Below are 16,172 nucleotides of genomic sequence, written 5' to 3' on the forward strand. Positions count from 1 at the left end.
GACACTCTAAAGTCTTGGTCTGACTCAACATGTTTGTAAAAATCCCAATAAATCGGAAAAATGCAAGAGTGATATTTTATGTCTCATCTCTAAAATTAGTCTTTTCCTCCTTCTTTTTGTAAATTTCTGGCAGCCGAAGGAGGGAGGAGACATCACCGAAGAGAGCCACAAACAAGCTGTAAGAAAGAGGAGGGTACGGAAAGACTGAGGAGGTGAAGCCCAGGCCTGCTGTCTGTGGAAGGGTAAACTTCGGCCGCCGCTTCCTCCTCCTCGAGTGGAGCAACATCCCATTTCCTCTGAACCAACTGGTAGCCTGCCGTCACCCCGGCTGCCCCATCCATCCCAGGTTCGCAGCCTCCCACACCACTTCCTGTATTGTCTTGTTTCTCCCTGTCTGCTACACTCCACCATCAGACGAGCTCCCTGGAGAGCTTGTGCATTTAGCCGTTTACCCTCCACGCTTTTCTTCATCCTTCCTTCCCTTCTATAAGCCATCGCTGTCGAAATGCCTGTCAGCCTAAAAAAGCCCCGCCTCTCTTCCCGTCTCTGCCGTTGATCTCCTCTCTGAATATACTGTTACGTAGATCTACCAGTCTGTCTCCTCTCAGAGTGACGGCAGCAGAGCGTCTGCCCCGTCGACTCCGGTTGATCCTAACATTTCACAGCATATCACAGGGGCGCCATCTCAGAAGTTGTGTGTCCTTGTTTTAGAAGAACACGTTCAAGGACGCCTTTCGACAGAAGTTCCTCTCTTGTTTGAAATTGCGCAGGTTTCAAAAAACAGGGAGAGGACGCTGAGCTGTGAGGAAAAGGCTGTGTGAGATGTTACTGCAGTGTCGGGACATTTCAGCAGAAAAATTCGCCTCAGCTTAGGGTTAAAGATTACCTCTTTGGGAAAAAAAATTGATGTTCTGTTTAGATTTTAGGTAGTTTGTAATGAGCATCATTTACTTTTATGTGCGTTTTTTACTAAGTTATAGCAATTCAAGAATCAAGGATTAGCACTGATAACTCTATTTATTGGTTTTGGTTATAATTTGTTTATGCCAGTATGAAATAAAGATTTAATATTGCAGTGTTTTGAGACAGTTCACTTAAAATATGTACATGAGCCAAGGTTAATGAAATGTTAAAAGAAAAACTGACATGAAGCTTGCAACAAATTTCAATCATTTTTAATGCGTTGGCCGTCAGCTGTCAGTAAGATGAGATGAATATGTGGGTTTCTGAAGCGGAATATCAAATCTGTGAAGACGTGTCTCATTCAGTCACTACACAGCAGCACTCTCCCAGAATATCTAGACTAGCTGGAGTTCAGATCCTAGTTTGTTGCCTGGGGAAGATGCTACTTTTGATTTTTTTGTTTGTTTTTTTATTGTCTCAAGCTTTTGTAGTTCATCTTCTTGTCAGACACTGGCAGATTCCCTGTTTACATTTGTTTGCAAATTGTACATTGCTCTTGAAAATAAAACTATTTAATACAAAAAACACTCAACCCAAAAAGTTTCATTAAATGAGGCACATTTTTCTCCTAACCAAAAAACACATAGGTGGGCTTTTTTTTTAATTGACAAAATTACACCAATTATCAGACCCAGAAACTGAAGTAATTATCAGATTTTCTACTTTGCAATGGTCCATGGATATACAATTCTGTTGTCTAACCCTAAAAATCTAACCCTAAAATTGTGATATTTCATCAAAATCCCTTTATTCTACAGGTCTCATTCCAAAAAAACTTCAAAAATAAACTGTTTGCACTAATTGGATTTCATAAACACCAAAAAATTCTTCACTCCTGCAGAACAGAGAAGCTTTATTTCAAAGTCACATGAAAAAAAAAAACTGAATTTTCCAGTGAACTGCAGGCTGTGTTTAAACAGAGCAGAGAGGAAATACAGTTTGAGGGGAAAAGAAAACATCATTTATGAATAAAATAAATGCAGCATGGCTCAAAAACAGTAAACAAAGAGCAAGTTGCATGGAAGATAGATTCAGCATGGTGAAGCATCTTTCCTCTTGTCTAGAGCAGTGTGAAAAATTAGTTTGTGTAGGTTGTAAAAATGTAAATAGGCCTCATTAAATAGCTGATTTATTGCACAAAAGACGCGTTTGAGTTACTTTTGCCATTATTACTGCTTCCATAGACGCACAGGACTTTTATTGCAGTGAAAAATGAGCCCACAGTGAGTAAAAACGCCCAGAAACTGTTTGGAGTTCAGAGGTTTAAATAATGTAAGGATTTGCAGGTGACAAAAAACAAAACGGTGAAAGCAGTGATCTTAGGATTTTATTAAAACAAAAACATTTTAAAGGCAAATGTGCAGAGTTTCTACACACAAAACATGATGGTACCAGGATGTGTGCAGGTCGGGCATCTTTAGCATGCCAGAAAGAAATGAATGAAACACTACTGTACAAATATCAAAATAACCTCAATAAATTACAGCATATACAGAGTTCACAGCCTCACTTACTGGTACCAATTCCTCCCTTTTTGCTTTTCAAATTAATTCCAGTTTAAAGGGATTATAACATTTATCAGATTCATCAGCAGACATGTTGGAGGACACACCCTCCTCGCTGCAACGCATTTTACGGTGAAACCCATCTTCCATGCCGGCCTGAGCGGATCGATAGCACTCGAGGCTGCTTAACTGCCTTTGTTCTGGCTGTTAAAGGAGAAAGCATCTCTTTCTTCCTTCCAGCTCGAGTCATTTGGCCTCTCCTCCCCACCTCTGCCATCGCTGGGAACAAAGTGTAATGAAACACTTTGTTTTTGCTGCATTTATGACCCCTGCCGTGTTTTAGGCCAAATACTGACATGATAAATTTAAAGGGGCTGCAAATGCTTACGAGTACAGAAAGAAAATCCTGTCTGTGAATTTTAAAATCAATAAAAGCATCACTAATATTAGTCAAAATCTAGTGAAGGTTTACACAAGTGTTTCTGTGCTTTTACGTATTTATATCGTTGCCGAGCTCTCAAAGGTGCCTGTACATCTAGAACCCACCTACGAATGATAAAAAGTTTTCAGTAGCTTTATACAGTCTGCAATTCAGTGATTATTGATTTAATGGCATTTCATTAGATATGCTAATATGTCTTAAAAAAAAAAAAAAAAAGATACATGCCATCCAAATACATTTTTCATTCACCATAATACTGTTCACTTTATCAGCTTTAAAGCGGAGGAATACAGTCGTGCTTTTATACAGACATGATGACATCCAAGACCTACTGAAAACTCAGATCCAGCTGTCGTACAAAATACACACAAAAAAAAAAACAGCGTTGATGGGGTTCAGGGTGAGACTATTTGTAAGATTTAGGGTTTGTTTTCAGGGTCAGTTTGCAACAGAATGCTATCAGAACATTTGGAAATCAAAACACTAGAGCTAAGAATTATTTTACAAATACTATTTAGACAGAGAGCATTAAGGAGAAACTCTGGATTATTCTGTTTTGGTGTGAAAGGGTGATGTCTACCTCATCTGTAGTGTTGAAAGGAAGCTGCTGCAAACAGCCCTGGGCCACATAAACATTACATTAATCTCTGTCTGAGCCAATGGGACGGGTGAGAAAGTCAGTTTATGTTACCGATAAATAAAGTTTTGACTCAGGGAAGCGGTTACAGAAAAGACCCAGGTCTGCGGAGAAAACACACCCGTCTCCATGCCTCCTCGGTGGGTTTGCCGGCCCAGTCTCTGTCGAGGGAGGCTCACTTCCGCTTGCTCTTGGTGTCGGTGGTCTGGAAGACGCTGGAGGCCGACATGAGGTTCTCGATGTACTGACCGAGCACCTGGTTCTCCGACTTTAACTTCAAGTTCTCCTCCTTGACTGCATCGACTCGTGCTGACAGGTCTGAGACATAGAAGGGAAAACCGTGCTGAACTTTCAGTTTAGGTCATTTTTCATCCATCTAGTTACAGACAACAAACCACAAGCAGTTGCTGAACCTAAAAAAAACCAAACATGTTAATCAGATAAAAGTTTTCCGATATGAGAAGCTTCCAAACAATCACCTACCAGTGAAAATGGCAGAAAAACAGCACGTGAAAGAAACGACTAAATGTTGAATGACGGAACTCTTCATCGCACATTCTTGTTAAATTGCAATTTAGCTTTTTAGTTGCTTGAATCAGCTCTTGATGATCAAAGCTGAGCGTAAAAATTTCATATTTCATCAAAATCACATTATTTGAAGTGTCTCATTATTTAGAAACTGCGTAAATCAAATCTTTTGCTTTAACCAAATTCTGCAAAAAAAAAAAAAAAATAAAATAAAAGTAAGAATTAATTGTGTACTCCTTGGCGCAACCAAGACACCACTGATGATTTGGGGACTTTTCATCTATATCCTCTACAGTATGTCACCATTTTTCTCCAGTATTGGTAACATCAGTGGGGACTTGGAAAACAGTTGTACATGCTGATTCCAAGTTTTAATTTTTTCCTTTTTTAATGATTTATAGCATTCTCACTGTGCCATACTGCACAGAAAACCTTTCTGAGTTCTCTTCTTCTAGCCATGGTTGTGCTGTTTCCATAGAGGTGCAGGACTTTCTATTGCAGTGAAAAATGAGTCCACTGTGAGCAAAAATGTGACAGGAGCAAAAAAAAAAAACATCCAAAAATCTGCTTGAGTTCATGATATGTGTGTAGCTGTACATGTCTTGCAAGGAAGAAAATGCAGTCAACAGTCATTATGTTACAGAATGTTATTTCTAAATGGTGTCTTTAAAAAGAAATGCCAAAGGAAAAATAAATATCCAGCTATCAAGACGTGTGCACAAAATTTGCTTGTTTAATTGGTCAAAATCTAGTAAAATTGACTTGACAGTGATTTTCCCATCATGTGTACTTGCTACGGTCTAAAACAAAACCTTGGCTCTATGTGAACAGGGTTTGTTTGTGAAGAAGAAATGCAAAGTAGAAGAAGAGAGACTGCATTAGTACAGGACTATATGAAGACATCAGAGTGGCTGAGATGATAAATAAAAGAGCAGACTGAAACATCTAGTGTTCTCAAATGTCCCATATAGAACCATAGCTATGTTTTACTGCAGACAACAAGCAGAGTGTTCAGGGTCTTATTTAATCGTTTCTGTTTCAGAAAGCAGCGCGATGATCTAAAGACGTTTGAGTTTTTGGTGCAACTTTTATCATCCAACTGCAGACTTCTTGAAGTTAAATTCAAGTTTTTGGGAGCCTTTAATGTCAGACGACCTCTACTTCTTCACTTTCTTGTATAATTTTGGGCTCTTCATTAACCAAGAGGTCAATTTTCCCATCTGGGAGAGGTAAAATTAAATCCGGTGTGAGAGCTTTCATTACCTTCCAGTGTATGCTGAAGTTCCAAAACTTGGTTTATTAACCTCGTCTTCTCCTCCATCTCCACCTGGTTCTCCATGTCTCCTGAAACAGACACAAACAGCATTATTTACACCTTGTAACAAATCACTTTTAATACATGATGCAAGCCTCATGTAAGCAGACGTACCGTCTATGTCACAGTTCATGATGGAAAGCTCGTTCTCCTGTTTAGTATACAGGGCTGCAGATCCACTGTTCACTGGAAGAGCAAAAGCACAGAAACTGAGCTTCATTAAGCAATTCCTGCTGCCATCGATTTCTCTTTGCATACAAATAACAGCAAATATGGGGGCTTAAGGGTTTCATTTTGTTAGCAGAGGTGGTGTTTCAGGAAAGACGATCAACCTCTGCTATTAAAAAAAGGTTGATTTAATGGAGCGATTGATTTGGGTGGTTTTTCTGACAGATCTTGCAACTTGATTTGAGGTTTTTAAAGTAAGTTGCACTGCATTATGTGCCAAGATGTGGCTAATAAATAATGATTCTGGGCTTCTGTTGGTTTAACCACAGCGTGCATGATGAACCACGTACTATACCTTGATCAGCAAGCAGCATAAACAACCTCTGAATGTTTCAATCTGCTTTAATTAAATAACACATTAGTCTCATTATTTAAAACCTCTAAATAGCAGACTTTGTGATTTGCTACTTTTGATGTTTTAAATTGCAATTTGTATACAATAAAAATAAGATAAAAGGTATCATTAAATCTGGATCCTAAACCTGGTAAATTTAAAAAAAAAAAAAAAAAAAAAGAAGCAGGACTCCAAGTTGAGTTCCTAATTGCCATCAATTAACCCTCTTAACTCCAAGCAGTAATTTCTGAGTGATTTTTTTTAAAAAATTTTTTATTTGCTCCTGTCATATTTTTGCTCACTGTGGGCTCATTTTTCACTGTAATATAAACACCTGTATCTCTATGGAAACAGCACAACCTTAGAAATGTCTCTTGTGCAGTAAATTTTCGTGCCATTATTAATGGAAAAAGAACAAAAATTAAGTTGATTTCTTTTACCATTTATTTAACAACAACTGAATAAAGCCTGGAAACGACATGTACAACACTGGGGGAAAAACTGTGAATTTACACAATTTATATATAGTTTTCTACCTACATTTTTAATTTGTTTACAAATTTGCCTTGATGTGGAAACAAAGTCCACAATAAGAGGCCAGAGTCTAAGACCTGACCGGGTTCAAATGTCCAAAAGCTTCTTTAAAGAGCTTCAAAAATCACTAGGAGAAGTCGGCATTCAAAGGCAGTAGAGTTTATTGTTGGAAAATAAAACCCAGTATTGATCTAACAGAATTTTTTATCCCTTTTTATACTGTCAGAGTTGGCACTTTTTCCATGCCCATAGGGTGTATTATTAGATGGATAATTCTGACACCATTATACTTTTCTAAATGTATTGGTCAGGTCATTGCATAAGTACCTCACATGACATCATTAGGTCATGCTTTACAAGAAAATGTTTTTAAAATTATAGTAGACACCATTATGTTTTGATTTCATTTTTTTTTTTTAAAAACATGATTTGCCTTCACGCCACACCGACATCCTCACTGCTTCATGACCTTTTTACCCTCATTTCTACACACACAATACCACCAGAACGCTGATTACTAGAATAGTCATCATTATGTATTTCATTCGTTTTAGCACACTTCATCAGTTTAATAGCATTTGCCATGATTATATCATCTTTTACTTTTAGCACATCGTAGCCAAAAATATTATACAGCCTCTTATCTGCTGTGTATACATTACCTGTAGTACAACTGAAGATTCCCTATTTATTTATTTGTCTATTTATTTATTTATTTTACAGAATCTAATAAGAGCAAATATTGTACTTTGGAGGCTTTAATTACACGAGAAACAGAATAAAGTGATTTTGAAGAAGTATTACACTTTGAAGCTTTGTGACAGAACAATACATCACAGATGATTAGTTAGTTACAGGACTGAATGAAAAAGAACAAACAAACCAAAAAAAAAAAAAACGTCTTTTGAACCAGTTGGAAGGGTTTTGGGATTTAATGGTTTACTAAAAAATATATTAAAAATAAGTGTTGTCTACGTCTTCCTTTTTCGATTACACACTTGAGAAATGAGAAAAACGTTAATATATGGATTTTTTTTAACGTGATTTTAGTGTCTGTTACACCATATACTGAGGTGGGTGAAGATGGCACGGAGGGAGCAGACACCGCACCCAGCCTGGAGAGGAGCTGACCGGCAGAGGTAGCAATGAAACGCATAACACGAGCCTCAACACTGACTTAAACATAGGGGGATAATCGTGTATTTTTGTGATATATATAAATATATATTCCCAGCGAAGTCACCGCTAAACGACACTAACATGCAGCTGCTAGTCTGAGTTGCATTATCGAACAAAACCGCGGAGAGATTTCTGAACGGATCAAACGTGTCCGATAATGGACGTATTAGCGTTAGCTGTGTAAGCGAGCTAGATTTGCGGCTAGCTAGCTTGAAAAAAACGGACGCACTTCGACACCACATCCGAGGCTGGTGTCACAAACAGAAGCAAACACGAGAAGTTATCTTATCGTGTCTCGTATTTGGAAGCTGAAAGGTATGTTTTATAGCGGCTGACTGTCACAAGCCAACTGCTTGCTAGCTAGGACCTCGAACCAGCTAACTATCGGTTAGCTAGCTAGCTATCTATCTTCGGCGTCAAATGAGAATACACTTCGGATTAACAGCTACCTGCTCGTTGTTTCTAAATAATTACACTCTGTTACGGAGATTTAACTCACCTAAAGCAAATAAATGTCTCCTCCGTTTAGCGGAGTTACCTTGTAAACAGACTACGGTACGGATGCTGATGAAAAGGAGGAGGAGGATAGCTGTGCTTCACCCATCTACATCATCCGTGAACCACACTGACCCACCGACAGGGGGAGAGAAACCCTCCAAACACGGTACGAACACACATTTACTGCAGTCAAACAGATGCTCACTCGTTCCCTTTGGAGGCAGATCACACACAGAACCGTGCAGCAGCGATGAAAACAACAAATCCCTTCCCACTGTTTGTGTTTTTGTGCATGTAGCTCCCTGTGTGTCCACCTGCACGCATGCATTAATACATGTATGCATGGAAATACACATATGCACGCATATATTCATGTTCACACCAGTATTTGCTGGTCAGTGTGAACGTGAATGCATGCATATGTATCTGCAGCATCTCTGCAGCCTCTGGTCGCTCTGAGGAGTCCATATGCTGCTGCTTGAAGCCAAACCAAACCCCGAGGATTCTGCTGTTGCATCCTCCAGTTAGTCTATTCTGCCTCCTTTTTGCTTCCCTTCAGAGTGTGTCACCTCCCAGGTCAGTTACAGAGATAACGGCCTTAAGAGTGAAGAGTCTGCAGAAAATATCGATGAATTTTCTGACAGATATTGTGTAATAAATTAAAAAATGTGACACAAGGAGGACATGATTGTGAATTTGTAAAATCACCGAGATGACATTTTAAACTTTAGGCCACACACCTTTCATAATACATATCCTCAACTGCAGCCATTGCAGTTTGGATTTCATTAGTTGTTCAGCAGGTAGAGGTGGCCGATAAAAATCAGTTGTGATGTGAGAATTTCCAAAATATGTTGTTAAAATCATCAAGTATCATGGTGTAAAGAATGCAATCAAGATATTAAATGGTAACGTTCTTATCAGTGGAGCCTTGAGAGTTCTGAGTGAATCGGCTAAAGTTTTAAGGCGAGAGTCTACAATAAATAATCAGTTTCCTGTTCGTCAGTGACTTCTCCATCCCTAAAAGATGTAACTGCTCAACTGGCATAATAACTGCAATGATTAATCGATTAGTTGGCAGTCATTAAATTATTCACCAGCTATATAATCAATTAATCCATTTGAGTCATTTTTTTTTTTCAGGGAAAAAGCATATACATTTTCTGATTTTAACCTCTTAAATTTGAATATTTTCTGGTTTCTTTCCTTCTCTATGACCACTGATGAGACAGTTTAAACCCCAGCTACATAATTACAATGCACTGTTTCAAATTTTGATTTAAAATGTAATAATTTACATCCCAACCACACAGTGGTGATTTGACAGGGAAAACACAAGCTAGTTTTTGCTATTTTATTTAGGAAAATATCCATTAAGAATCATGTAAACTGCAGTTGCTTGAAGTCAGATCAACCAGAAAGCTGCAGGAAGTTCATGTATAAAATAATGTGAAACGCTGCCCATCAAAGCTCCAAAAGATTTGACAAACTAAATCTTTTTTGAACTGAGCGGTACAATGCTGCAGCGGTTTGTACTGCCGTCTCACAGTAAGAAAGTTCTGGGTTCCAACCTGCCGAGGAATCGGAGTCCTGTTCCAGCGCTTCAGTTGTGTCTTATTGTGGAACACTGTGAGATGAAATGAGCTTTTCAGATGAAAAGAAGAATGTGTTTTCTTCTTTTAACTCTTACATAGTTTACATTTTGCCAGATGGTTTGAGAGAGACGTTGCCTTGACTCAATCAAGACAAAGTTACGTTAAATAATGTGGGTTCCAAGTGAATACCTGTGAGACTTGTTCTTTTCTGAGAGATAACCTGAGAATGGAAAAGAGGATTTACCAAGAAGTTATGGCTGACAGGATTCAGTAGCTGGTTTGTGATCATTTAACATAACAGGTCTTACATTTTTACCGACTCTTGCAGCCTTGTTTCACACAAATCATAAAACTGTTGACTAACATGGTGCACATACTTGAATATTGAAATGTTGACAAACCAATGGATTGATCGGCCCCCGAGGAGCTGGAATTGGGGGTCACATTTTTCGTAAAGTGCACAGATGGCTCGAGGTTCAGCAGTAAATGTAGACTCTTTTAAAGCAGTCATTGTTTGGGCTGCATCTCCTTCACTGTTAATTCAGAGATTTATAGAAATAAAACTGTCAGAATGAAGTGGCAGGTTGACAAAATAGTTTCTGCTCTTCTGTCTGGGTTTACTTGCAAAAAAAATGAAGCTGACTATGCAAAAGATGTGCCAATTTGATTACAGAGATGAGCAAAAGTCCCGCTACTCCTCTTAAACCGAGAGGCAAAATTTCTCTGGCAAGCTTCAAGTGGTGATTTTGCTCATCCTGGTCAGTTGCTGTAAGTCGTTTTCCTCAGCTGTGAATGAAATTTAGTGGTTTTAGGACCAGCTGTGACGCTGAGCTTTCTGTCCCTGCATGCAAAGTGAAGATGTTCACTCACTGATAACTTGGAGTTACACTGAAAAGTAATTTTAGCTGTGAGAGTTACAGTAAAACCATTTTCAGAAATAGGAGATGCAACATTGGTGGCTTCATCAGTAGCAATATTGATCATATATTATGTATAATGCAAAAAAAAAACCTCTACTAAACAAAAGAATAAATCAGAATATAATAATGCACCAAAATTTATATTTTGGTGGATTTTTGTGGTTATTACCTGTAATTTATAATAATAGTTTAAAAATTGTTTAAATTTGTAATCATTCATATATATAGTTTTTTATTATAACATAATATATGTAAGATTATTATATTTTGCTGATTTCAAGACAGTAAAAATATTATGCTTTTGCAGATTTTTGGTGTTGGCATTATTTAAAATTTTATCCTGTTCTTTCTTTTTAGTGTTAAAGTGTAAATTATTATCTTTTTTCTGTGATTTTACATGGTATTAACTGTACTTTACAGGTGTATGTACATTATTTACATTTTCACTGCTTATAATACATATTTTTTATTTTAAGTGATAGCAAATATCTGTAAAATAGCATTATTTTTGCTGATTTCAATCCAGCAATGATAATGTATTTTCACAGTTAAACACTGTAAAAGAACAAACTACTATTGAACAAAATACGCATCTTTGATGTCGACATTGTTTATAGTTTTAGCCTGTTTTTTTTCTTTATAACATGGAAATTGATACTTTTTTCTGTGATTTTACTAGCTATTGTCAACAGTTTAACAATACAGGAAGCATAGGTAAATCAGCAGTTTAAAATTTAAAATAAATAATTGTTATAATAATTCCAGTAACAATAATTAACAATTGTCAATCCTTGATATAGTTTTCTTTTAAGTACTGGTAAATATCTGTCAAATAATGAATTTCTTTTGCTGATGTCAATACAGTTAAAACTGTCAATAACCATTTATAAATATACAGATTTTTGATGTGGGCAGTTTGTACAGTTTGGGTTTTTTTAAACATGTAAATTATCACTTTTTACATATTATCAGTGATTTAACAAAACATTTATGTATACATGTATGTCATATATGCAAAATAATGCACTAGAAAAAAAAAGACTAAACCAGCAGTTTATGAAACTATCCAAATCCAAAACAGACAAGTTTAGTCATGATTTCCAGATCACTGAAATTCTGTCTATGAGTGAAGGAGCTCAGGACTCAACCTGACAAGTGCTGTATGTAAATAATGATTCAGCAAAGTGTGACGTGCTGTTAGATCCTGATCCATCCTGTCTCCATGTCAGGGATAATTTATAACTAAAGTAATTAATGAAGTGTCTGCTGTTGTTCCACCTGCATAAATGCACACGCCTCTATTGCTTTGGAGACACTCATATGAATCCTGCTGAACTAAACTTTAGCTCCTATCGGTCAAAGCCATACTTTTATTGTTGGTGAGTCTGACATGTTAGTCTTTGTTTTTACCCCAGTAAAGTCATATTTTGTGCACATACATTTCTATTTGTAATGCATGTTAAAGTGTAGGCCGAAGTGAATGAGACAGGTGTGATTTTGGCAGAAAACTGTAATAATTTTGGATTAATATTCCTGCTGGAATGTGGAAGTAGTTTTCCACAAATCATACCATACAGCTCATGTTGCTTGTGCATTACTATCTGTTAATGCAACTGGATGTAGTTCAAGCTAGCATGTTAAAAGTGATACGGAAATGATACTCGTCCAGATGTTACCCGACATATTAAGATGCTGTCACATTAGTGAAAAAGAGCAGAAGTCTGAAGGGGCTTTGATGTAAAGTCTGTTTAGTTTTTAGCATCAAAATGAAACAAATGAAAAATAGGGTTGGGTTGTTTCTTCAGGAATAGATTTTTTTAACCCAAATACAAAATGACTCTATATTCTAATTGTCTATGTAAGTGTCCTGAGCCTGTGAATGGACTGTACCATTATTTCCCCGTGGGTGCAACCTGCAGTCAGCCAAAGACCAAGTCTTACAACCATTATGTATTAGAGCTTCTGATCATGCAGTAATGTATCAGCTATACTATCTGTTAAGCATTATTAAAATGCTGTAGACTACAGATTGTCTTTGGCATTGTAATTATAATAATTATATCTTTGCTTTCATTCATTTCTGTTTTCGTTCATTCATTCATTTGCCTACACATACACACCTTCTGGGTCAGTTGCAGGTGGGTTTGTTCAAAAATTAAATTCTGACACAACAACGTAAATGTGAACAATTAGAAGTTAAACTGAGAGATATTTATCCGTTTGAGAGGTAATTAAAATATGGATAATCAACCCATTTTTCTTCTGATCCATTTTGATGGTGTGAGTTGAACAAAGAACTGCCAAGTTTTAAGAAAATCATAGTCTAATAAAAGTAAGGGTTTATAGTGAGATCTGAAAATCAGAGAGACATTATTCACCAACTTCTTTAACAACACATTTACTTTAAGTGTGCGAATCCCAACAGCAAACCAATGCAGCTCCAGAGACACGCCTCAGTCCTGACGATCACAAAACAACACACCCAGATAACCGTTCTGCTTTTACAAGCTGTTGTTTCTGCTGCTTTGCCCTTTGTCCAATCAAATAGCAACTGCACTGACTACACTGTGAAAAAAAAAAAAAAAAAAACCCAAGTTAAACTCGGTAAAAAAAAGAATAAATAAAAAATCAGGCAGCAAGGGGGTAAGGGAAAATTTCTAAAACAGTGGATTACTGTAATGTTCAAAAACAGTAAAAGTGATGAAAATAATGGCAAGTATCTGTAATATAATGATATTTTAAGATAATTTAAATACAGTTAAAATACTGTGTTTTTGCTATCAAATTTTGTAAAAGAATGGATTACCATTTACTAGAAAAGCACTCAGATAGCGCAGTACTCCGCTAAGGCTGCTCATCCCTCATTTCCGACAGATAAGTCCCGATTAGTCCACAGCGGTCGATTTGTTGTAGGATCACAATCATGTGATCATCAGCAGTCAGCTGACATAGTATTCACTTGTTGTAATAGTTACAGTGACTCTGTGCCACTCTCAATGATACAGAAATCGTGGATCCAGACTATAAGCCGCATCACTGCATAAATCTAATCACTTGGTCCTTGTATCATTTCTGACATTTCCCGAAAAATTCCCTGTAAATCCGTTAAGCTGTTTTTTAGTAATGTTGCTAACAGAGAGACAAACCAATGGCGGACGTCACATAACTCTGTCACGTTCTTTGGTGGAGTAATAAAAATACAGATTTTTGATGCGGGTATTATACAGTGTTGGCCTGTTTTTTGTTTGTTTTTGGTTTAGTTTTTTTTTTTACACCGTTCAAATGTTAATTAATCCAATTTCTTTGTGATTTTATTTGATATTACCAGTAATTTAACAAAGCAGGAAAAATATGTAAAATAACTGAAAATTGTTCAAAGAACTTACAATTAAAAACTGTTAATAAACTTACTTTTTTACAATAAATACTAATCCTGGTCCTTTTTTATGGCAAACATCTGTAAAATAACTATATTTTTGGTGTGACAATATTTAAGAAACACTATTTTTTTACAGTGTATATTAAGGCTTTAGACCAAAAGTCACTTCACACCTGAAGAGCTGTCTGTATTTATCATGCATTTTTGAACAATAAGCCAGTTAATGAGAACTTCTCTGTATAAAAACACATTTAGCTGCCTACTTAAAAAGCATTGATTAAGAGGGATTTCGCCACTGTTAGTCTTGTGAGATCTCATTTAGCATGTTAATAATTAATGTGAACCTGCGGTAGGAAGAGCTTCTACTTTAACAGTTCAGTTTCTCAGCTGCAGGTTATTAAAAAAACTCTGTATCTGTTTGTTTTGTGTACATAAAAATGAATGATATAAAAATCTTAAAAGAACCGGTGTCGTACCTGCATCGTCCACCAGAGAAATGTTAGTGAACGTCCCATCGTCCTCGTCCACGTCGACCTCGGTGGCCTGGGCCTCTTTTTCTTCCTCCAGCTTGGTTTCTTTTCTGTTTTGTTATCTCACAGTCGATCAATAATGCTCCAGTTTTCCAGATTTCTGTTTCCCCCGGTCTCTCTGCTTCTCCTTTGGCCCTGCCTCCAACACACCTGCTGCCCCAGTCATCGTCACAGTTACTGGCCCTACCTGACTGGCAGGCTCAGGTTACACTGCTGTCATGGGAATGGGTCACCATGGCAACCACTTGACCAAAACTTACACTGTACAACATTGCAATAAGCATGTAAATTACTATTTTTTTCCTGTGGTTTTACTTGTTATTATCTGCAATTTAACACATTAGAGAATAGTAAGATTAAAAACTGTTAAAATACTTTTTTTTTTTACAGTGATAAAAGAAAACGGGAAAGCTACCAGAGTTCAAAGTTTAAGCTCACGCGAAGCAAAGCCATAAAGACCGCGCACACACACACACACACACACACACACACACACACACACACACACACACACACACACACACACACACACACACACACACACACACACACACACACACACACACACACACACACACAAACTCTAATCTTGAGTATGTGTGTGTGCTGGTAATTGATGCAAACGCTCTGCTGAGTACAGGGCAGTAACCGTCTCAGCAGAATATTACGTTTTGTGGTTTTAAAATCTGGGCTGCACAGTGTCGTAGTGGTTAGCACTTTCGCCTTGCAGCGAGAAGATCCCTGGTTCGCATCCCGGCTTTCCCGGGATCTTTCTGCATGGAGTTTGCATGTTCTCCCTGTGCATGCGTGGGTTCTCTCCGGGTACTCCGGCTTCCTCCCACAGTCCAAAAATATGCTGAGGTTAATTGATCATTCTAAATTGCCCGTAGGTGTGAATGTGAGAGTGATTGTTTGTCTTTGTATGTAGCCCTGTGATAGACTGGTGACCTGTCTAGGGTGTCAGCTGGGATAGGCTCCAGCCCCCCCCCGCAACCCTAGTGAGGATCAAGCGGTGTATAGATAATGGATAATGGTTTTAAAATCTTCAGTGCAGAGCTGATTTAAAATGATAAAGCACATCTGTGGATACAGCCTGCACTCTGCTGGTTAAAGCTGAACACTGCAGATCGTTTACAGACTACATGCTCCATTTGAGAGCTGCACTGACAGTGCAGTTTACATGAAGCGATTCATGTTAAACATGCTGTCTAAATGTCTCTTTTAGACAGCATGAATATGAAGATAAAAAATGAGTAAACGTTAGAAAAAATGTTAAATGCACCATCTGTCAGTAAAAAAATATGAACAAAAAATCTTATTCCTGTACCTTCCATCCCTGTTCAGACACGGGACACATAACATTGTGCTTTATCAAATTCAGGTGGTCATTGAGACACTTATTGTTACTCACAGCCTCATTCTGATAAAAAGCCACAGTAAACGTGATATTTGTCATACAAGTGAGATTGTACAGTACATCAAGTGCCTTAAAACCAAAAATTGCATAAATAAACAAAATACTAAATCTACTTTGTAGCAAATGATTAGACTGTAGCTTCTAAACTGCCTCTGTGTCCGACAGCTC

The 16,172-nt window shown here is 37.4% G+C and overlaps 1 protein-coding gene across 3 annotated transcripts; it reads right to left on the bottom strand.

Moving 5' to 3' along the window:
* Positions 1-2,274: 2,274 nt before the first annotated feature.
* Positions 2,275-14,705, bottom strand: scoca (short coiled-coil protein a). Of its 3 annotated transcripts, none has more exons than XM_023283534.3 (4): positions 14,534-14,705; positions 5,505-5,576; positions 5,339-5,419; positions 2,275-3,865 (listed from the first exon to the last, which is right to left on the bottom strand). In XM_023283534.3, the coding sequence occupies exons 2-4, from the start codon at positions 5,521-5,523 to the stop codon at positions 3,723-3,725; spliced, it is 243 nt and encodes an 80-aa protein (XP_023139302.1). In that variant the 5' UTR covers positions 5,524-5,576; positions 14,534-14,705; the 3' UTR covers positions 2,275-3,722. The 3 variants fall into 3 exon arrangements, with proteins under 3 accessions (XP_023139302.1, XP_023139300.1, XP_023139301.1); XM_023283532.3 differs by lacking the exon at positions 14,534-14,705 and adding an exon at positions 8,165-8,310; XM_023283533.3 differs by lacking the exon at positions 14,534-14,705 and adding an exon at positions 8,204-8,271.
* Positions 14,706-16,172: the final 1,467 nt, after the last annotated feature.

The sequence above is a fragment of the Amphiprion ocellaris genome, chromosome 4, assembly GCF_022539595.1.
Source record: "Amphiprion ocellaris isolate individual 3 ecotype Okinawa chromosome 4, ASM2253959v1, whole genome shotgun sequence".
Taxonomy (NCBI): Eukaryota; Metazoa; Chordata; class Actinopteri; family Pomacentridae; genus Amphiprion; species Amphiprion ocellaris.